This window comes from Sus scrofa, unplaced genomic scaffold (assembly GCF_000003025.6).
Source record: "Sus scrofa isolate TJ Tabasco breed Duroc unplaced genomic scaffold, Sscrofa11.1 Contig1206, whole genome shotgun sequence".
In the NCBI taxonomy this organism is placed as follows: Eukaryota; Metazoa; Chordata; class Mammalia; order Artiodactyla; family Suidae; genus Sus; species Sus scrofa.
In genome coordinates this window covers 586,402-609,312 of record NW_018084833.1, presented here as the reverse complement: position 1 = coordinate 609,312, position 22,911 = coordinate 586,402, and the positions used below count along the sequence as shown (strand labels likewise).

General features: G+C 63.4%; 1 protein-coding gene across 12 annotated transcripts in view; it reads right to left on the bottom strand.

Annotated features, from left to right (window-relative positions):
- Nucleotides 1-150: 150 nt before the first annotated feature.
- The window catches only part of EXD3 (exonuclease 3'-5' domain containing 3), a 58,934-nt gene continuing 36,173 nt past the window's right edge, over nucleotides 151-22,911 (bottom strand). For 6 of the 12 annotated variants that reach the window (XM_021081078.1, XM_013989273.2, XM_013989280.2 and 3 more), the window contains 6 exons: nucleotides 22,451-22,606; nucleotides 14,389-14,442; nucleotides 14,061-14,216; nucleotides 2,337-2,430; nucleotides 796-834; nucleotides 151-522 (listed from right to left, as the gene is read on the bottom strand). In XM_021081078.1, the coding sequence (XP_020936737.1) occupies nucleotides 209-522; nucleotides 796-834; nucleotides 2,337-2,430; nucleotides 14,061-14,216; nucleotides 14,389-14,442; nucleotides 22,451-22,606 (813 nt within the window). In that variant the 3' untranslated portion in view covers nucleotides 151-208. Of the gene's footprint in view, nucleotides 523-795; nucleotides 835-2,336; nucleotides 2,431-11,348; nucleotides 11,646-14,060; nucleotides 14,217-14,388; nucleotides 14,443-22,450; nucleotides 22,607-22,911 lie in introns of those variants that run through there. The other 6 variants (XM_013989278.2, XM_021081080.1, XM_021081081.1 and 3 more) reach the window with 6 other exon arrangements.

Here is a 22,911-nt window from a genome sequence, read left to right as displayed (position 1 = left end):
CCTGGCAGGCGTGGCCTTCCTGCCTCCTGTGTGCCTCATTGCTGAGCACCAGGCCTTCCCGGCCGAGTGTCCAGGGACAGAGGCGGGGCCGAGCGTGCGCAGGTGCGCGGGGTGAGCGGTACCCAGGGGAACGAGTCCACCGGCAGCATCTCTGCAGCTTTTCCACTTTTACTGTTGGCTGCCCGGGCCCTCAGCAGGGCTGGGGGCCTCAGGAGGGGCTGCCAGCCGGGCCCAGGGCTTGGCTCGGCTCGGGGATGCCAGGGGCCATTTGCAGGATGTCTCGGAAGTTGGCGGCGACTCGGCGCAGGTGGGAGCCCTCCCAGAAGACTTTGCCGCAGCCCGTGCAGCAGTAGAAATGCCGCAGCCCCGGCCGCCGCAGCACACCCGCTGGGACCCCTGAGAGCTGCAGCTGGGCGCCGCTGCCCAGTGTGGCCGGCACGCGCGTCTGTAGGTCTGCCTCCTCCAGCCAGCGGCAAGGGGGGTCATAGGTGCAGGGCCCTGGGGGCTCCTCTGGGGCTGAGCCTGGACAGGTGGAAGCAGCCACCCTGAGCCCCCAGCCCTCGGGCACGCGCCACCCCCCATTTCCCTAGCAGACCCCCCACCACCACCCCTGCCCCGGCCTCGTCCTACCCAGGCAGCTCTGGTTCACAGGTCACCGTCCTTCTCTCTTCCTCGCCCTCCCTGGCCTCCCGCCCCAGGCACAGGGACCTCCCAAGAGTGGTCCTCTCTGCCTCCTCTTGGGGTGGGCCCAGGTGCCAGGTCCACGTGTCCTTGGCGGGTGGTCCCAGGACTCACCTGTCTCCAGCTCATCCTCGCTTTGGGCGGCCTCCTCGCCTGTCAATCAAGGATGGCAGGGTCTATTGCAAGGACAGGCTGGCGGCCCCAGCACCCACAAGGCACCTCGAATCCGAGTGCCCAGCCTCACCCCCACCCTCAGCAGAGAGAGTAAAGGGCAGGGGGCCAAGGGTTTGGGTGCCAGCCCAGTCACCTCCCACGGGAACGTGCACCTTGGGACTGTTCTTGAGGCTCAAAGGTCCTTGGGAAACATGTTTTGGGCGCAGATCTGCCTGCCGATTAGGGCACTTGGGGGCCTGAGAACTGGCGGGCAGGGTGGGGCGGGGGCGGCCCGTCCGTGGCGATGAGCCGATAAGCCCACAGCCAAGGAGTGGGTTTCGCAACCAGCCTGCACCGGGGGGGGGGGCGGGCAGGGCCCAAGGGACCCGTGGGAGCTCAGGGTGCCAGGACAGACCCTGGAAGGCAGCTTCCTCCTGACTCCATGAGAGGGCCCCGTCCCCACAGAGGGCACGGGGTGACGGCCAGGCGGGCAGCCGAGGGGGGGGTCAGTGCAGGACAGAAGCACTGGCCCGCAGGCGGGCGGGAGAAGTGTCCCCCAGGCCCCCTGTCCCTCGTGATCGCTCAGCAAACACTTCTTCTGCAGATGGCCCCAGATTAACTGCAGCCGGGACCCGAATGGACAAGGCCCCCAGCCCAGCCCTGCGGCCTCTCTGGAGCGCAGCGAGGGCGCGACCTCCATCTGGCCTCCCTGTCTCATCCCAGGCTGTCTGGCCCTGGTCCTTACCTGGCAGCCCCCAAGACAGCAGACCGCTCACCAGGGTGCTGCTCAGGCCGAGTGTGAGCCTCTGGGTTGGGTGCTGGGGGCTCAGAGAGGCCCTCCCCTCCCAGGCCTCAAGCTTGCCGTGGCCACGCCAAGGCTGCCCAGGGCCAGACGAAAGCTGGTCCGACAGTTCCCCTGCGGCTCAGCGGCCCCTGCTCTGGCCCCAAACCTCACAGGGAGGTGGGGCACAGGAGCAGCCACGAGAGGACGGGTCCTGGAGAAGCACCGGTCCCGCCCTCGCCCGGGGAAACCTGCCTTGGGGGCCGGGGGCTCGTCCTGCTTCCGCTCACCCAGACTCATCTTCCTCCGACGGCGCAGCGAGGGACCGTGATCACGCGCACAAGTGAACGCACGAGTGCTCGGCGTGTGCCTGGGCCCACCTGCGTGTGTGCGTGTGGGAACAAGTGTGTGTGGGAGTGCGTGTGCCTATGAGCATACACATGTGTTCTCGTGTCAGGTGTGTACACGTGTGTGCCTGTGCCCCCCTGTGTGGGGGAGGGGAGCCGGTGGCTAGGCAGAGCCCACTGGGGAGAAAGTGGGGGACGCTACCCCAGAGGGGCCCCGAGTCTCAGCACACAGAGAGGAGCAGAGGCCCTGAACACTGCTTCCCCCGCCCCCCGCCGCCCGTGCCTCCCCAGCCACCCCTATGGGTGAGCCCTGGAGGACCCAGCAGCTGGGCCGCGGGCCACAGACACCGCACCTGAGCGGGGCACACTCTCACCTGTCCTGCCGGGGCCTTCGCGGTGCCCACTGAGCCTCACGAGCTGCTTCATCATGTCCTTGGAGACCTTCAGGTACTGGTCACAGTTACAGGCCTGGGGACAGAGGAGGTGCTGAGGCCGGGCGGGCCCTCTGTCCCTCTGCTCCCGGCCCTGTGCTCCTCATAGCTCTGGGTCCGCCCGGGAGGTTTACAGAGGCCAGTGACACATTCCCTTTCTCTCCTGCAGGAGCGCGGGACACCCCGTTTCCTGGCAGCTCTCCCTGATTGCATGGGCTCCTAGTGGGCCCTGGGCGGCCTCTTCCAGCTCCTAAGACCGTACAGGACTCTGCCATCACCCAGGGTGTCCTCCCCAACCCCAGAGTCAAGCCTGGGCTCCCCCTGATGCTTGGCCTTGCTGGGGGACACAGGCTCAGCGTCAAAGGGTTAGGTTGGGCAGCCCCACAGCTGCTCTGACCCCTCAGCCCATCTTGGGGCCACATGAGTGTCTGTTTGTCACTAACACCTGGGGCTTGCCCCTGCCTCAGAGGCTGCATGGTCTGGCCCCTGCTGGGCACCAAGTGTGTGCGGGGTCTGGAGCAAAGCCACTCTTGCCTCCAAGCAGGGGCCCTGTGCAGGTGCTCAGCTCAGTTCCACTGGCCTTCCGGTCCTTGGGGGGGGGGTGGGCGCAGCTGTGGCAGACCATCCTGCCCTTGCAACCTGTGCCCCCGGGGCCACTCTGACAGTCACTGCCCAAGGGAGGCTGAGCTGAGAGCAGGAGGGCCTCCCCGCCATTGCCATCTTGGCAGGGGAGTGAGCCGGTCCACAGAGGGGCAGGGGCTGCGATCTATGCGCAAGTGATGGCTCCTGGCCCTCCTCGCCGGGGTTTTTTGAGCCCTGCCAGTGCCCTGGATATCAGGGCTCCTGGGGTGGGCTGTAGGCAGTGGCCACAGGCCCCTGGACCCACAGGGGGAGCTCTGCCCTGCCCCCACACGCCATGGTCTCACGGGCCTTTCATCAGTGAGCTGTTCTACCTGTGGCCTCGCCTCCAGCATCACAGCCCTAGGGGGTTGGGCAGGGGCCCAGGCAGGACGGCCTCTGCTGGCAGGCTGTGGCTGAGGCCTCCCCTCCCCCAGCAGACTCTAGGCTGGCCTCTGGCCCCGAGAGACCTCTGTGGGCTTTGCCCTCCTGGTTGCAGGTCCAGGGCTCCAGGGGCCTGCGTGCAAGCAGAACCCTGGCTGCAGGTCAGTCACCCAGGTCCAGCTGGGGAAGAAGCTGAGAATAGGCAGGCAGTCCAGCCACTGGCCACTGTCCAGGGCTGCCTGACAGAGGCCCCCGCTCTCCCCGTCCGGGTCACTGGAGGGGACACCGGCAGGTGTGAGAGGGACGATGTAGCGGGAGGAGCCTGTGGCAGGTCGGCCAGCCTTCCCGCGACTGGGCGGGGCCGCCAGCTCATGCTGACTCACCTCGCAGACAAACGCCTGCTTGCTGTCCGCAAGGGCCTGGCCCCACCCTCGGGAACCACCGGTGCTAGTTTTCCCACGGCCGCTGCCCACTGTCGGGCCTTGCCGTCACCCCAATAGGGCCCTGCCCCCACCCCCACTCCTGGCCGGAAAAGCCGGTTCTGAGCCGTTGGCCCGCCTCTGCCCTGAGGTCCCCTCTGTGGGAAGGCCCAGCACCCGGGCCTCCCTGCCCATCTCTTGTCCACCCCAGGGTCCAGCGACCCTTGCCTGACCACCTGCTGGGGGTGGTGCACCTGTCCTCATGGGGCTTTGGCTGAGTGCGTGCCTGTCTTGCTTGGGCTTGCACTCAGCCAGAGCCCCTGGAGCTGCAGGGCTGCTGGGGCTCCCTGGACACGAAGGGATGGGGCTTCCTGCTTCCCGTGTTGAAGAAGGGGCTTCCGAGGGGCTGTGTGGCTCACGGTCACACTTCTGGCTGCTGCGGACCCCACACCAGGGTCACCCAGCCTCCCCTGGCCCATGGGGTGTGTACAGGTGGTGTCTACACCACGCCCACTCCCTGCGTGGCACACAGACCCCAGCCTGGGGCGCCAGCCGATCTTGTGGGTCTTGCCCGGTCTCTGGGCTCCCATCTAGTCCAGGAGCCTGAGGGCGGGCGGGGCCAGCCTCCACCCCCAGAGCCTGGCTGCGTGGGATGGGCCAGGTGAGTTGGGGGCAGGAGAGGCTGGGAAGGTTCCTGACTCCCCCGTCCCAGGGGTCCACCTGCACGGCTGGTTCCCACGGCGGCTTGGAGCCTACACCCCCCCCCCGCCGCCTGCCAAGCCAGGGCATGACTAGGCACTGCCCCAGGCGGGGGCACGAGCCGAAGGTGTGAGCCAGGCTGCCTCCCTGGGGCTGGGCTGCCAGCAGGCACTGGGAGACTTCGGGTTCCTCCAGGACTGAGACTCGGGGAGGGGACAGCTGGAGGGCTGTGAGGGTCGGTTCCCAGGAGCAGGCCTGCTCTCAGCTCTGAGCGAGCAGTCCCAGCCACACCTGCCCAGGGGAGTGACCGCAGCCTGCAGAGCCATAGCAGCGCCAGAGGTAAGGTCATGGCGCCTGTCCTGAACCACGCGTCCCCACACGTCCTGGGTGCGCACTGGCTGTGGTCCCTGCTGTCTGCTGGGCATGTGCCAGAGAGTGGAGGGCCGGTACACAGGTGTCAGGAGTGGGGAGAGCCAGGGCAACAGCGGGTGGCAGGAGGGCCGGGAGGTGGAAGGGTCCCTTGCGCGGAGCCCACCGCCCCTCCCAGAGCTGAGCGGCAGAGGGCCAACCGGCTCAGACCTGCCTGTAAACACCCTTGAGCCCCCCTAGCCCTGGGCCTCACAGAGTGGGGGGCCAAGGGAGAGGGGAGGGCGGGAGATGAGCGGCACCCGGGACCGCCAGGGCACAGGGCGTGAGAGAGCACCAGTGCTCCCAAGGGGGAAGGGCGGCAGGAAGTGGCCTTTCCAGGCTGGGAGCCTAGGGAAGGGCTGGCCTCTGAGGAGGACCTGGGCCGGGCTCCCCGGGTTGGCCGGCCACCACAGGACTCCTGAGCCCCCACCCCTGCCCGGCGGGCCCCCCACCCGGCGGGAGCCAGGCCCGATCTGAGGTGTGAGGTGCGGTCCGTCTGGTGGCCAGGCCCCGGGAACTCCAGTCTGGGACCTCCGACCCCACAGCCAGGAGGGCGGGGGCTGGAGCTGAGTGAGGAGCTGTGACAGACCCTGGGGTAACCGGCCATTTCTTGCTCATTTAGGGCAAATTTACAGCAAAGCACAAAAAAGCAGCAGAAAGTGGCCACTGAGCGAGAAGGGCGTTTCTAGCACCTTCCCACATACCTACACATGGCTAGGCTCGCTCACACCCGTGTCACAAGAGCGGGGGACACGGTGGGTCTCAGCTTCAGGACACCAGTGTCACTGTTCCCAGCGCCCTGCAGCCCGTTTGGTCCCTGCCAAGTGCCACCCCCTGCTGTCCTCACTTGTCCTGAGACTGCTGGGTCCAGAGGCCTGCCTGGGCCAGCTGTGCACCAATGACCCCCAGAGCTACCCCAACAAATGGTGCTGGGTACAGGGCCGAAGGGCTGGTATGAAAGCGCCCCGGCCTGGGGGCGGGCCTGACACCTCGCCTGTGGCTGAAGGGGCGGAAGCAATTAGGTGCCCCCCGCCCTGGGTCTGCTCCACACCCTCTCTCCCACGCAGTCCTGTCCCGCAGCACTTCGAGGCGCCCCAGCCATCAGCCCAAAGACAAGGTGGCCGGGTCCACAAGGCACTGAGGGCCCGGCCCTGGGCTCAGGGCTGGGGGTTGGGGGAGCCACCCACTGGGGGGGCTGGGGACGCTGTGGCTCCCCCCCCAACAGCTGAGACCCCAGGTATCTGTGGAGCGCAGCCCCAGCCAGGCAGCCAGGGGTACACGCGGGCAGAAGGGCCAGGCCCCAGGGATGTGCGAGCTTGGGACCGTATCTGCATGGAAAGGATTTCAAACCTCATGGATTTCTTCTGACCCATGAAGGGAGCTTGAGCCCCCCCTACCCGTGGCCTCTGCCTCCATGGCACTGTGGAGAGCGGGGCTGGCAGCCCTGCCCCCAGGCCCAGGAAGGTCAGTTCCCCCAGGTCCAGCCCCTCCCCCACCCGGCCGCTGCCTGGCCCCTTTGTGGGACCGCAGGCAGAGGGGAACGGGCCTCCAGAGCTGTCGCACGCGGGGGTCAGTGGCCAGGGGTGCAGGGCCGGCAGGGCGTGGGGAACCCCGACAGGGCCGGGTCTGGGCGGGTGCGCCTCCTGAGGGCCCAGGCCCTTGGAGGGAAGAGCACCAGCATCAGCTGAGCGTGTCAGGGGCGTGAACACAGGGTGTGTGTGACTGTGTCAGGTGAAGACCACTCCCCGCCGCCCTGAGCAGCCTGCACTGGGCAGTCAGGCTGGGGGGGGGGGAGTCCTGATGGAAAGAGCCCGCCTCTCCGAACAGGGGGAGGGGACAGTGGCGTTTGGGACAATGGGAGGAAAGCAGCGTTTCAGGGCCTCAGAGCAAGGATCAGCATGGTGTCCAGGACGCCACATGGAGATACTGGGCCTGAATGACGCCCCACCCGGCCAGGGACACGTGGGAGGGTCTGAGCCCCTCCCTCAGGCTCTCAGGGGCCTGCAGAAAGGACAGGAGGGTGGGCCCCTGGCCCAGGGGCCATTCCGCACCCTGGCCATGTTGGTTCCCTCAAGCCTTCACCCTCTCCCTCTTTCCACGTGCCGCAGCCCAGGGCCACGCCCGGTGGGACAGTTGGGCTGACAGCCCCGCACCCGCTAAGGCTGTCAAGACAAGACCCCACATCCCGCCCGCCCATCCTCCCACCCTGTTTCCTGGAGGCTGACATGGGACAGTCACAGCCCCCCCCCCAGGGGGCCAAGGAGAACGTGGACTAAGATGTGGATTCTGATAAAGGTGGGATCCTGCTGTGAAGCCCACGTTTAGCAGGGCTCTGGCCTTGCACTGGCGGGGCTGTGAAGAGGAGCAGAGGCAATGAGAGGCCGGGAAGCCACCTCCTTGTCAGTGGGTGCTCTCTGCCCCCAAGCACAGCCGGCATGGCTGGGGCCCCTGGGTCTCTCCGCGAGGTGAGGTGGCTGGGGAGCCACACACTCTGGGTTCAATCAGAGAATCCGGGCTAGATGACACCCTCTGGGCTCACGCCCCAGCTGGTCCCCATCGCCCTCGGCCCCCTCGGCGCCTCCCCTCGGCGGCGGCAGCGGCGGCACAGGCCCCCCCCTTCCCCAACAACCCCCCTGGGGCAGCCAGCACACGGCCCCGTGGTCCGCAGGCACCCACAGGTGGCCACACCTCCACCGTCCCCGTCCCGTCCCGAGCAGCTCTCGGGAGGCGCCCCCTTCCCGGGGCTCCCGGGCACCCCCAGCTCAGCAGGCGCAGGCCGTTCCCAGACGGGGGAGGGGCGCGGGCCGTGAGAACCGCCGGCGGCGGGCGCGTGGGAAAGCGGGAGGAGGGGCGGCGCGGAGGGCGGGGCGCGCCTGGGAACGGCCCCCGCCCCCGCCGGCCTTTGAAAGGGCCACTCAGGGCGCCCGGCCCAGATTCAAAAGCAAACGGCTCCTGCCCGCCCGCCAGTCCCGCGCCGGGCGGGGCCGGGCTGCCCAGGGCCGGTGGGCGGGGCGGGGGGGTAGGGCGCCAGCCGGCGGGGTGGGGAGGGGAGAGGCTGGGAGAGTTGGGGAGGGGCTGACGCAGCGCAGGCCCAGGGGCAGCCCTCCCCGCAGACAAGTGGCGCTGGGGCCCTTAGACAGCAGGTGGCAGGCCCTGAACCCAAGCCCTCCTCAGTCAGGCCTGCACTAGAGGCGGGGGACAGTTCCTCCCGCCTCCCCTCGGCCCTCCAGAGGGCGGTGGTATTCCCGGGATTGGACTGGGGGCCTGGAGGACTTCCTAGAGGAAGTGACATCTATACCAGGGCTCGGCAGAGTTCCCGTTGTACCTCAGTGGTAACAAACCCGACTAGTATCCATGAGGACATGGGTTCAATCCCTGGCCTCGCTCAGTGGGTTAAGGATCTGGCGTTGCTGTGAGCTGTGGTGTAGGCCGGCAGCTGTAGCTCTGATTCGACCCCTGGCCTTGGGAACCTCCATATGCTAAGGGTGCGGCCCTTAAAAAAAAAAAAAAAGATATACTGGGGCTTGGCATGGGGTTCCTGCTGTGTTGCAATGGGATCCGTGACATCTCTGCGGCACTAGGATGCAGGTTTGATCCCTGGCCTGGCACAGTGGGTTAAAAAGGATCTGGTGTTGCCACAGCTGCTGCGTGGGGTGTAACTGTGGCTCCAATCTGATCCCTGGCCTGGGAACCCCATGAGCCTCGGGGTGGCCAAAAAGAAAAAAAGTAAATAAATGCACTGGGGCTTGGGACGCCGGGGGGGGGGGGTGCTGCAGGAGCTGGGGTGTGATGCAGGCCCCGTGAAGTTGTGGAGGGCTGGTGGGGACAGCAGGCTGGCACAAGTGGGGGGTGGGTGTCCCGGCTACTTCCCTCCCCCGACACCTGTACCTCCTGGAGTGTGCTTGCCAAGGTGGGGGACGAAGCAGCAGCCCCAGCCTGAGCACAACCCCCCCTTCTCGGAGGGACCCCCACATCGCACCCTCTCCCACACAAGCCCCCACCTCTGGGGAGGAGAGCAGGGCTCCTTCTCCTGAGGCCCCTCCCTGTCCCTGGCTGGCCAGGGCACACCCACGCCCCAACTTGCCCAGGGTAAGGCCCCACCAGCCACCCTGCTCCCCTGTGGATGCCCTGTCTCCCCTGGGAGACGTCTGGGGGCTCTACTTGTCCCAAATGTACAGTGGTGGACTCTCCACCAGTGGCCCTGCCCCTAGGGTGGTGGGTGCACAGAGTAGGGCTGCCTAGAGGGACAGGGGGGAGGGCTGTCCCACACCCCAGCCAGGGACGGGGAGGTGGCGTGACACAGGCCAGCTCCTGCTGCCTGCCCACCCACAGGGCGCCTCACTGCACCTGCCATCGAGCCAAAGGTCACTGCCCTGTTAGGACAGGGATGGAGGAGACACGGCCCGGCAGACCCTGCTCTGTCACCCCGAGGACCCTCCCTGGACCCAATCCCCAGGGGCCCATGGCGTCCTCTACCTGCGGCCTCCTGCTCCTGAGGCTGGCCAAGCCTGTCCCGCCCCCTCCCTCCAGGCCTGACTGGACAGCGGGCCCTGGGCCTAGTCACCTCGCCTCAGACCCCAGCAGGAAGGGGCGCAGGGTGGGGGCGGGCGCTTTCCTGGAGGGCTGCTCGGTCCTGCAAAAGCAGCCGTGGGCAGCGGTCTTTAGGGGCACCAAAGTCTGAATTTCACACAATTCAGTTTGGGGGCTGTGTGTGCTGAACTGGGGTAGGGTGGGCGAGCCCCTCCCTGGCCGTGGAACCTCAGTGTCCTTCAGACCGACGGGATGCCCGCCCCCGGCCACTGCGCAGGCCTGGTCGGCACCCTGTGCCCCTCACACCGTGTTTCCTTAGAGCCCAGTGAGCGGGGTTTCGAGCTGGCCTCTGATGTGTCTGCCCTGTTCTGTGGCCGGGCCTCAGGGAGTGGGATGGTGACAGCAGCCAGCAGAGGCCCAGAGCAGAGGGCTGGAAGGCCTCAGACTTTGTGTTTTGGGCATTGGGCATCTTCTTGCTGCCCGAGGTGGCTGGTCCTGGGGCACCCTCCCCACAGACAGACACAACAGGAGGAAGGAGCCAGGCCCCGGGTGGACGCCTGGCCTGAGCTGGGCACTCACACACCTGAGCTCCCTGGACGCTGACCAGCAGGTCCCCTGGCCCAGGCGGCTCCCAGGGCCTTGTCACACATCTCTGGACATGGGGCCCCCGTGGCACGGTTAGAACCCCACGTGGGCAGGCAGTGCTGGCTGACCGCCAGCCGGCCCTTGTCCAGGGCAGCCCTGCTTCAATGTGAAGGATGTGGGTGTGGCTGTCACGCCAGCCCAGGACCCTTCCTAGAGAAGCAGGGCTCCCCAGGCCAGTGGGTCTGCTGGGAACCACGGCTGAGCTCTGGACGAGGCCCAGGACTCTTCTAGGAGAGAAGGGGCAGGGAGGGAGCCTGCAGGCTGCGGGGAGGGCCCCATGAGGTGATCAGCTGGGCCCAGCCGGCTCTCGCCTCCGGGGACGAGGCTGAGCTGGCTGATGGGGCTGGCACCCCAGCTGGCACCCTGAGTCCGGGGGCACTCTGGGCCCCAGCCTCTGATGAAACCTGCCCGGTAGCACCCCCCCCCGACCCTGGAGGCCTGTGACAGCACCACAGCCCCCATGCCGGCTGCTCCCTACCCATCCATCTCCAGAGCCCCCATGGCCGGGCCCCCTGCAGCCTCAGGAGTTGGCGGCCCGGGGTCTCTCCCCACAGCCTTTGTGCCTGTGTGACCCCGGGGGCACCGAGTGTGGGAACGGGGCTGGGGGCGGCAGAGCACAAAGGCCGGGGAGGGGCGGGGTCAGCAGCCGCCAAGCCTCTTCCTGTCTGTCCCTACGTCTGCGTTGGCCATCAGGGAAGAGGGGGGTCTCCATGGCAGGGGAAACGCTGGGCATGGGTACCCCGGCTGGTCCCTGGGTCTGAGATCTGTGTCCCCCCCAACCACGGGCCTCTGATTTGTGGGTGTGGACACTGAGGGGCAGCTGCCCCCGAGTCCCCCTCACACTCCCAGGCTCCGAGGACCCCCTGCTTGCACCATTCCCATGCCAGAGGTCGCCTAGGCGGCATCCTTGCCCTCTTCGGGCCTCTGTCTGGCCCTGGGGTCTCCCAGGCGCCTGGGAGCTGACCCCCAGCCTCTAGCGCCGCAGGCCCCTCCTGCCCAGCACCTGCTCCTGGGGACCCTCGGCCAGCTCCGCTGAGCTCCCTGGGGGGGGGGGTGGCTGTGCTCCTGCAGGGGCCTTCCCTCCCACTGCCCGCTTCCAGGGGCCCCCAGGACACCCCCCACGGAGGGCCATAGCCCACTGCCCACCATGGCGGAGGAGCAGCAGAGGGACAGTAAAATAGACGTTATGCCCGGGCATATGTGGGTTCCCGCCTGAGCTTTTTTTGAAACCCCAGGGTCTTTGATAACATACTTTCCCATGGTGGCCGGCGATGGGAATGTCCGCTTGGCTGACGCTCCTGGTGGACAATCCAGGCCCAGGCCCGGTCGCCAGCATTGGGGTGGCCATGCCGCCCTCCATGGGAGGCTCACCACCCGCCCCCTGGGCTCCGAAGGCCGGCAGGACGGCACCTCCCTGCCGACAGAGGCCTCCGCCACGTGGCCAGGCCCCCAGCCCTCCGTCTCAATGCGGCCTCGCACCCTGATGCGCCGTGCGGAAGGCCACCGGGCTGGCTCTGGGAACGCTTCGTGTGTCAAGTGGGTTTTCCCTCTGGGAACGGCACCAAAATAGCAGAAGGAAGGAAAAGAAAATGGAAACTCAGCCTGGCGGCGGGGGCTCTCCAGGGAGGTGACCAGTCCTAGCCCGGCAGGGGCAGCAGAGGCTTGAGCCAGCATCCCGGGCACTGGGGCCCTCTGGGGGCGCAGGACAGGACCCTGCCGGCGGAGCACAGCACGGAGACCCGCTCCGGGTTGGTCTCAAGCGTGCTGCTCTCTACTGGCCAGCGGCCAGCACCCTCTGATGTCCAGAAGGGCTTAGGACTCACCCCGGCCCTGGCTGTGGCCCGAGGCGCAGAGCAGGGGTCTGCAGCTGCAAGGATGGCCTGGCCCTGTGCCTCAGGCCATCACCTTGAGGCATCCATGCAGCTCCCTTTCTTGGCATCCACCTGGGGGAGGACCGCTGGTGCACCGGGCAGGCTGTGAGAACAGCAGCTGCTTTGGCATCAGACGGGCTGGGGGCGGGCTGTGTGCAGGCTAAGCTCCTGGGGTTGGGCCGGCGACGCCACAGCCGGGCGCCCTGAGAGCAGGTGGCAGGAGCGTGGCCTGAGGCCCGCCTGGCCTGGCGTGCAGACGCCCCTGCGGTTCAGAGAGGGAGCCTCCCAACCTCATGGTCACCAGGACCCAGGATGCCTCTGTGGTGACCGAGGCTGGCTCAAGTTCAGAAATCCTAGCTTCTCAGGGTCCCCCTTCTCTGCCCACCTGGCCCAGGCACGCCGGCCATTTGGGGCCCCTGTGCACATGCCATTGGCCCCCCAGGGAGGGCCCTGCTCTGGGCACACCCGCCCTCCTTCCCCTGGGGCGGAGCCCAGCTGGAGGCTGCTGGACGGCTGTGGCCTCGGAGGCTCCCTGGGCCCTGGGACCCCCTTCCTGACAAAGGCCCACTGGGCTCCCACCTGCCACCCCCACAGCGGCCAGCCCCTCTTGCCTGGGCAGGTGCAGGACGTGCTCCAGGGGGCTCGCCTCCCCGCCCTGCAGTCAGAACACTCCACCAGGTCCCATCTGCCTTGGCGGGATGGACCCCAACACCTGCCCCCCGAGGCTGGTGTGCTTGCTGGCCCCCGTCAGGGTGCAGCTCTGACTCCCAGCCTGGCCCTCCCCTGGGCAGACCACATGCGGGGCTGGGCAGTGAGGCCGCGGAGGCACTTCCCACAACGGGCAGTGGCCGCCCTCTGAGCCTGGCCCTCGTAGGTCTGAAGGCTCTGGCTGCTCCCCAGCAAGTGGCTTTCTGGGGCGCCCATGGGGGTTTCCTCCCTGCCACCCAACTTCCTGTTTTCTCAGTAAGGTGCTGAGTAAGCTCATCACAAGGCCCCCTAGGCCCCGGAGGAGGTCCTGGGGTCTTTCCAGCACTTGTAGCCTTCAGCAGAGACACGGCTCCCATCCTTCAGAGGCCAAGGGCAAGGGCAAGCGCCCCCCACAGCCCACTTGGACACCGTCTGCCCTGGAGGGAGGGCAGGAGGCCGAGGTTCTGCACAGACGCCACCCAGGCTGAGTGGCGGGGGTACAAGGACCCGTAGCAGGGCCTTCCTTCCCACTGGGCGGGGGTGCTTCCCTGCCATCTTGGGGAAGGGCCGCGTGCACCCTGCATGGGGAGTCGAAGCTGAGCTTCCACCGAACAGCTGGGCTTGGGGGGCTGCTCCCAGTGCAACCCGCAGGCCTGGACCCAGAATGTTCTGGAAACGGCCTGTGCTCTGCACCTGGAGCCACCACAGCATGCCAGGACTGGCCCCTGCCCTCTCGGACCCCACAGCAGAGGGCAGCCAGGCCTCAGCCCTGCCACATCACCTCCCCTCGGCTGGACAGCTCAGCTTGCCTGGCACAGAGATGGCTCCCTGGCAGCCTAGGGCTCACACATTGGCCAGCAGGGGAGGGGCAGGGTGGTGCCCCCGCACTGGTGCCAGGCCCCAGGCCCCTGGCGGATCCTAACCCTGGGCTCGGTGGCCCCAACCAGGGGTCTCCTCACCCAGACCTTTCCAGACAGCAGGGTGCCCAGCAGCCCTCTGCGGCTCTAGGCCTTGCTTTCGGAGGTCCAGCCAGAGGCAGCTTCAGTGGGTTCCCTGCCCTCCATCCAGGAACCCCATGGGAGGCCAGCCCTGGGCCAGGAGGAGACTCCCAAACCTGAACAAACAGCCCCCCTAAGCTGCCCACTTTGGCCATGCAGGCCTGACGCTCTGCCACCTCCTTCCCAAAATGCACTGCCCCCACCCCCATACCAAGCTGTGACCGGGGACACCTGAGGCCGGGGGGCAGGAAGCAGAGATCAGATGGTGGCCACTGCTCCAATGAGCAGAAGTGCCAAGGCCATCCCGCCACCGCCAGGGCCTCGCTGGGCCTTGCCTGGCACAGAGGTGGCTCCCTGGCAGCCTAGGGCTCATTGGTCCGAGGCAGGCCTGGGGCACGCAGGACCCACCTGGCAGCGGCTGAAGATGTCGTCCTGGGTGACACGCACGTTGAAATGCCTGATCACGGCCTTCGCCTGCTGCTGGGCCTTGAGGGAGCAGTCTACCGCGAGGCAGCGCCCAGCCCCCAGCTGGGCCTGGAGCTGCGGACACGTGCAGCTGTTGAGCTGGGGGGTGTGGGGCACTCAGAGCCTGCCCAGCCCCCGCCCCCCCGCCCCCAGCTCAGGGGTCCGGGCCGGGGCAGAAACCCCCCATCAGCCCCCCCCCCGCAAGCAGACCCTGAAGGGGGGCAGCTTGGGAAGACGAGGCTCAGATGCAAATACCCTGTTGGGGGCTCACCTTGTGGTACGGTAACCCTGAGGTCAGGACAATCCTTCCCTCCTGCCTGGCAACCTGTGCCGGGGGGTCGGGGGGGGAACCTGTAGTGAGGGCAGCGCCAGCTTCTGCGACCAGGGCTGCCGCCCCCTGCACCCCCAGAGCTGCCTCTGCTGAGCACCTGAGCAGCCACCACGTTCCCACAGCCTGAGTCCTGGGCACCGCCTTCTGCCACAGATTTGGTCTCAGAATCACGCAAACAAAATTAGATTTAAAAAGCCATCTCTAAAACCCTAAAGAAGATAGAGCAAATGAACTGCGAAGACAGAAGTGTGCCTATTGACACGAGAGCACAGTGGCTACGGCCCAAGATGACAAGCACCCTGCAGTCACACTACCGCGGGCGGTAAAACCAACACGGCTACCCCGAAACGTTCGTGTGTGAGCTGCGACGTAACACAGACGGGGAAAGCTGGTGCGGCGAGTGTTAGAGCTCCCGGCGGGGAGAAAAAGGTTTGGGTTAAAGTCAAGGAGGTCGCCCAATAACCCTCGATCTGAATAGAAAGCTTCAAAGGTGTGTTACATACATTCGGTGTACATGACAGAGACTTAAAAGTATTTTATCACGCTGCCCACTGCGAAGGCCCGGAATCAAGACCCAACCCTGCAGCCCCGCGCCCTGCACCCAGACTGGTTTCCAGATGGGTCTCATGCGAAGGGGAACCGGGGGACCCCAGGAGAAACAGCGGATTCGAGATCTGAGGCAGAGGGTGCACACCGCGGAGCTGGAACATCTCATTCGATCAGGAGGCCGAGAAGCCGCCGAGGTGTACGAGCATCCTGCCAAGTGGACTCAGAATCCGATGGAATCCCCGTGTGCCACAGGGCGCAGAGCGCACCTCGGAGTCACGGGCCGGCTATGGGACGTGATTAACGGGGTTCCTTCAGAGTCACTCCTCTCTCTTGGGAGCCTGGGAGGGAGGGGCCCGTCCACACCACCAGCACGGAAGGGCCGAACGCGGGAAAGAAGGCGCGGCGGGGAGGCGCCACAGTGACTCGGCGATGATTTCCTGGATGTGGCGCCGAAAGCACAGACAGCACCATTTAACAGAGATACACTGATTTCATGAATATTCAAAACTTTGGTGCGTCACAGGACACTCTCAAGAAGGTGAAAAGACAACTCACAGCATGTGGGTAAAAATACCTGCCAATCATGTGTCTGATCAGGAATGAACAACCGGCAGGCATAAAGAACTCCTACAACTCAACAGCAGAAGCAGCAAACGATGCCATCAAGAAGTGGGCAAGGACTGAAAAGACACGTCTCCAAAGAAGACACACAAGGGCCAGCGTGCTGGTGGGAAGACGCCCACCATCGCGAGTCATCAGGGAAATACGAGTCAAAGGGGTAAGAAGCCCCTTCGCGTCCATGAGGATGGCTGATGTTTTATTTTTAAAAAGGAAAGTAAGAGTTGCTGAGGATGGAGAAAGAGTCGGGAGCCCCGTGCCTTGTTCCTGGGAACGTCAACTGGCGGCGCAGCTGCTGCGGAAAACGGGACGGCAGTTCCTCAAACACTGAAACACAGAATTACCATGTGATCCAGCCGGGCCGCTTCTGGGTCCAGACCCCGAAGAACTGAAAGCAGAACCTTGAACAGAATCACATCCGTCAAGGGACACAGCAGGAACATTATTCGTAAGAGTCCAAAGGTGGAAAGAACCGAGCGTCCATCAGCAGACGATAAGACCCGCGCACGCGCACACACGCCCATGTGTACAAGGGAATTCATTCAGCTTTAAAAGGAAGTAAATTCTGACACACGCGGCAACAAGGATGGACTCTGAACACATTATGCTCGGTGAAATGAGCAGACACAAAAAGACACGTTATTAACTGACTCCCCGAATTTGAGTCCCGAGAGGGTGGCTCTCAGAGAGACCGAAAGCAGAGGCGAGGCTCCCGGCGGCGGGTGAGGCGGGGGGGAGGCCAGTGGAGAAGGGCTGTGGGTGCGCAGAGGTTTTGTGCGAGACGATAAAAAATTTCTGCAAATAGGCCGCGGAGGCGGCTGCCTGCACCGCGAATGGACTCAAAGCCACTCACCCGTACACTTAAATCCAGTTGAAAGACCGCCTGTGCGTGTGTGTATTTTCCCGCAATCACAGCCGAAAGCAGTGACGCAAGTGGTTAGTCCGCTGCAGCAACGAAGGCCTGAGTCAATGTTACAGGAAAGAACAGAGCTGAGGTGCTCCCCGGCGGCCTGGGGGCTAGGGATTTGGAGTGCTCAGCGCTGTGGCGGGGGCTCAGTCCCTGGCCTGGGAACTTGCTCCTGCTGCAGGTGCTGCCAAGAACAAACACATACCCAACTGAAGTAAACATGAGGAGAGAAGCAAAGCAAAGGGCAGTCAGAACGACACTGGGAGCGGCGAGGTCGGAAGGCCGAGGTCCCGAGAGCAATGGCAGGGGACCCTTGGCAGAGTCCTGCCCCACGGCATTTATTATAAACCCAGCCACGCCCTTCTTCAGGAGCGAGGGGAACAGGCTGCTCAGGGAAAAGTGATCCCCGTCAGCAGTCCCGGCAAAGGGCGTCCTCCAGGCGCTCCCGTTGCGGCTTGGCAGCAACGAACCCGACAGGGTCCATGAGGACAAGGGTTCGATCCCTGGCCCCGCTCAGTGGGTGAAGGATCTGGCATCGCCTTGAGCTGCGGTGAAGGCCACAGACACGGTGCGGATCCCGCATGGCTGTGGCTGTGGTGCAGGCCGGCAGCTGCAGTTCCGATCAGACCCCTGGCCTGGGAACCTGCATGTGCCGTGGGTGTGGCCCTAAAAAGACAAAAAAGGAGAGGTTCTTCTCCTCTCTTTTTATTATTATTATTTCTTGGCTGTGCCCAAGGCAGGCAAAAGTTCCTGAGCCAGGGACTGCAACCGGAGCCCTGCAGTGACAACGCCAGACCCTTAGCCCACTAGGCACCAGGGAACTCCTCAAAGGAAGTTCTTTTAGTAAAAAAGAGCTTTTCTTGGAGTGCATGTGCATGTCCACACATTACAAACTCTAAAAGCCACTGAATACATAAAATAATATGATGTCTAATTTTTAGAACTAAGAAAAACCACAATGTGTTAAAATCCTGGAAAATAGGAGTTCCCACTGTGGCACTGTGGGTTGATCTGGCATTGCCACAGCTGTGGCTTGGATTTAATGCCTGGCCCAGGAACTTCCATATGCTATGGGTGTGGCAAACAAACAAAAAAAACAAACAAACCTGAAAAATAACAGCAGGAAAGATGGAAAGGGGGTGAGAAAGCTAAACTGAGCTAAGATCCCTGGATTAATCTTAACTTTAAACATTACTAACTGAAATACACATGCTAAAATTTCTAGGCTACCCTCTAAAAGAACAGAATTTATAACCGTCAAACGAATAGAGGGAAAAATAGAAACAGGGGTGAAAAGACAAAAGACTCAAGAAACAGGGAAAAAAGAAAAGAGAAGGTAGGACGAAGAGCACAAATTAGAACAGTGCAACGAAATACACATCATATCGGTAACGCACCATAAATGTAAATGGCCTAAACTAATACGTTGAAAGGCAAAGACTGTCAGACTGGGTTTTTAAAAATCCAGCTAGAAGCGGTTTATAAAGAAATACACCTAATATACAAGAGCAAGGTTGAAAGCAAGAGGGTGAGACGATGATACACAAACACTAAGCAAAGAATGCTGGCGACGTGGCATTAATACGAGCTCAAACAGACGTGAAGGCAAAGAGCGTCCCTGGAGCTAAAGAGCTTCACCCCAAACTTTAAAGAGCTCCACTCAACAAGAAGATGTCAGAATCCTCAAAGTGGTGTGCTTGCGCAACTAACAGCAACTTTAGAACATACAAAGCCAGTATTTACATGACTACAAGGGGAACTGGATGAACCAACCCACTGTCACAGGAGACGAGCAGAGCTCTCTTGGTCTTTGATAAAAGCAGTCAGAAAATAACCAGAGGATCTGCGCGAACCTCAGGTGAGCTTGATCTATTGCGGGTGTGGGAACAAGAGGGAAGGCACGTGCTGGGGCGACCACGGGTTCTGCTGCCGTCCCCACGGAGCAGGCATGAAAGGGTCATCCCTCCTGCCACAGAGCAGGTTTCACAGAGATGGAAGTCAGCAGTATACAGACTGTGCTCCTGGACTACAAGTCAGGTGGGTTAGAAACGGATTTTTAAAAGACTACTAAGGGAGTTCCCGTCGCGGCTCAGTAGGTAACAAACCCGACTAGGAACCATGAGGTTTCGGGGTCGATCCCCGGCCTCACGCAGCGGGTTAAGGATCCAGGGTTGCCGTGAGCTGTGGTGTAGGTTGAAGACAAGGCTCAGATCTGGCGTTGCTGTGGCTGTGGTGGAGGCCGGCAGCTACAGCTCCGATTGGACCCCTGGCCTGAGAACCTCCATGTGCCACCGGTGTGGCCCTAAAAGATAAAAGACAAAATAAATACATAAATAAAAGATTACTAAAAGCCTCCTAAACCCTAAGCTTTCTGAAACTGAAGATCAGCCTTCTAAGGAACTCTTAAGTGAAATTAGTAATTACAGCAGATGCCCAAAAATTATTAGAACTAAAAAGCAGTGAAAATACTACAGATCAAAATGGATGGAATGCAGTGAAAACAGTGCTTCGGGAAAAAATTATTGTCTTGAATGTTTACATCATAAAATTTAAAAGGCTGAAAATTAAAGAGCTAAGGACTCCACTTGTAAATAACCCCACGCAAGCAAAAGGAAGGAAACTATAAAGATAAGAACAGAAATTAATGCAATAGAAAAGATCAACAAAGCCAAATCCCAGCTACTTGAAAAGATTTACCCATTGATGAACCTCTGCCAGATCAAGGAAGGGGCGCGCCTGCCGGGGCCAAGCCTCGCGACGGAGACCTGGCAGCGCCGCGCACTGGATCACGGGGGGGAGCGGGCCCCCTCCAGAAAAAGACAGGAACTGCCGAAAGTGATTCAGGAAGATGCAGACCCCCAAGGAGTCCTGTTGCTATTAAATACAAAGAATCAGAAACTCCTAGAAATCCCCACTCCCCAAAGGCCAGGCCGAGGAGGCCTTGCATGACGTCAGCCAGTGTTGCAGAAGATAATCCAGAGGTCACCCGCGGCTGGAGAACGGAGACAGGAGGGGACCCCCGCCTGATTCACCAGGCGGAAGAGATGATGGCGGGAAGAGGAGTCTGACGGCAGATGGGGTCCGGCAGAGACAGCCAGCCGTGTGACACGCTGGCCTGGAGGGCAAGGTTGGCTCCAAATTTAAAGATCATGGGAGTTCCCGTCGCGGCTCAGCAGTCACGAACCCAATAATCCATGAGGATTCGGGTTCAATCCCTGGCCTCGCTCAGTGGATTAAGGATCTGGCCAGGGATTGACTCCGAGCTGCAGCTGAGACCTAAGCTGGATCCTTTAACCCCCCTGTGCCAGGCTGGGAATCGAACCAGCACTTGCACAGGGACCCAGGCTGCTGCCGTTGGATTCTTAACCCACGGCGCCACAGCAGGAGCTCCTAGTGCTGCCTTTTTTTTTTTCTTTTTGCCATTTCTTGGGCCACTCTCGCAGCATATGGAGGTTCCCAGGCTAGGGGTCTAATCGGAGCTGTAGCCGCCGGCCTATGCCAGAGCCACAGCAACTCGGGATCCGAGCCTCATCTGCGACCTACACCACAGCTCACGGCAATGCTAGGTCCTTAACCCACTGAGCAAGGCCAAGGATCGAACCCGCCACCTCATGGTTCCTAGTCGGAATCGTTAACCACTGCGCCACGATGGGAACTCCGTGCCTTTCTTTTTTTAAAAAAGTTTGTAAGTGGGTTAATGGGGCTCATCATGAAAGGTACAGAAAATGAAACCCAAAGCATAGCCCTTCTAGACAAAACAGCTAGTTCGTCTACTCGGGAGTTTTACCGGGAAAACGTAATTAGGAAAACTCCACAGGAGAGAAAATAAAAGAAGCCAGAGGGACCCGATCACTCTCATTGCTGGAAATGTCTCCCAGAAAGGACCTGAAGGCTGTACCTGCCCTGGACCCATGGCAAGTGTTAAGAGGACACACCTGCCCAGTTGTCCACAATGCTGTCCTGAGCCCACCACCCCTGAAATTACAGAAAACACGCACAGGTGACAGTAGCCCCCCTCCCCAAAGGCAGGAGCTCTGACCAGAGGGCACCGTGGAATCGGCGTGGGTAAAGCCTGCCCGTAACCACGCAGCGGCTCGAGCTGCAGCTCCATCCCCAGGGATAAGCACCTCGGGTTTCTCCTCCCACGCGCCGCCCCCCCCACCCCCGCCGGAGCGCCTGGGCCTGTGCCCTAAGCTCAGTCTGGGTGGGGCCGCCTCCACTTTCGCTGCCTCGACCCTGAGCTTCCCCAGTCGCTCCCGCTGCTGCGACATCTGAGGCGTCTGTTCCAGCAGCACCACCCTCCTAGCACCAAAATCTACTGGTTTCCTAATGTGGCCATAGCCGTTAAGGACAGACCCCAGCACAGCTCTGCAGGCTGGGAGCGTGGCCGCCCGGGCTCACACAGGACCCCAGGGCTGTGGCCGGGCTCGGGGGAGGGCTCCCTGGGTGCCCGCAAGTCCCGGGCCGCGGGACAGTGTCCAACTCCTTGACCTGCGGCCCGTGCCGCCTCGCCTTCAAGCCACAACGCATGGGCTTTCGGTCCACGCGTCTGCTGTTTGGGGCTCAGGCGATGACGCCGGGCCCACCCACGTCCCCCGAAATCCTCTCTCGCCTTGAGGTCCCATGACGAGTAAATTCCATCCGCAAAGCCCTTTGGCCACATAATGGAACGAGGGAGTGGGGGTGCAGGTTAGGGGGCCAGATGCTGCCCCCCGGGTGCTCTTGGGGCCAGTGGGAAGGTCCCTCCTCCCTGGATCCTGGGTCCCTCAACCACTGATGCCTGGTCCGGGGGCCTTGAGAAGCCAGGCTAGCCCTCTGTTCTCAGCCCCTGTAGGACAGGGACAATGCTGGCAGGGGACAGTGGCCAGAGCCGCCTTCAGCACAACCATGCCCTCTGTCCCTGGGATGGGACCAGGCCTCCAGAAGCGGTGGCCCTTGAGGGGCCAGGGCCGGGCAGGAGGGTGGGTCCTCCCCCGCCCCCCGGAAGCCCCACAGGCCTCCCCCCCCCCAGTCAGCCTCCTCGTTAGTGGGGGAGGGGGCTGCCTGGAGGGGCCGGTGAGTGTACAGGGCAAGGCCACCACCAAGGGACAGACCCCGCGGCTCTGCAGTCCCACGGCCCCAGCAGCTCAGTGACCCGGGGGCGGGGACTCCTTCCGGGAGAATGAGCTCAAATGCCTGACAGAAGCCACGTGGGAAAGTGCGGCGTTGCGATCCCGCCCACCCCCGCTTCACAGCAGGGCGAGTCACCCCAGACGAGAGTGGAAACAGCCCAAGTGTCCATCAGGGCAGGGGGACAGCCACGCCGTGGCCTGTCCGGCGGGGGCTTGTTTGCTCGGAGAGAGAAGCGAGGGACTGACAGACGCGACAGCGCAGGCGGCCTGGGATACAAGGGGCTGCGTGACCGCGGCCACAAGAAGGGGCAGCACCACGAGGCAGAAGCTGGGCTGCGGGGCTGCGGGGGCGCTCGGGGAGCGACCCCGGCCTCGTGGGCCACGGGGGTCTCCTGAACTGCCCGTGGTGACGGCGGCGCGGCTCCACGAACGTCCAAGACCACCGCGCACACCCTTCAGCGGCAGACTTGGGTGGCGCTGAGTCGTATCTCAGTAAACCAGTTATGCAGCCATGCCTGAGCCCCAAGTCCTGAGAGCCCTGCTGGGGCTCCTTTGTGACCTTGTGGCTGGTGCCCCCGGGTGGGCCTCCCGAGGGCGGAGCAGGAGGCGCCTCCAGGGGCCAGGACCCCCAGTTGGCCTGTATAAGCGGCCTCAAGGGCTCCCGGCCTGCAGCCCACGGGCAGCCACGAGCACCTCCACGCCCCACCAGGCAGCCCTGCCCTCCGCCCCGGAGGGCCCACGCCGCCGGGCGCTGCACCAGCCACAGGCCCTGCCCCTGCTCCCCCGGACATGTGGCCCTCCGCCCCAGGCTGCTCACCTCAGCAGCCCTGCGGTGGTCCTCGCCCGTGCCCAGCACCAGCACGTCAACGCCCAGACAGCGGAGCCTCCGTGCCAGCCCCTGCAGCATGCTGTCACACACCACGCGGAAGGCCCTGGCCTGGACCTCGGGGGCGGCCTCCTTGACCTCAAGCACCTGCAACACAGCCCCACTCAGCAGCCCGCGGCCCGCCTGCCACCTGGCCCCATGCTCAGCTTGCCAGGAGCGGCCCACGCTCCACGTGGAAAAGGCAGACAAGCAGTCAACACGGTACAGGATCACCCGCCTTGCCAGGAGCGGCCCACGCTCCACGTGGAAAAGGCAGACAAGCAGTCAACACGGTACAGGATCACCCGCGCTAGACCCTGAGCGGCCTGGACACATCTCCCGGGGCGCGGGTGTATGCTGGAGGGGCGAGGGTCTTGGGTGCACAGGGACACGGCCAGGTGCTGCCAGGGACC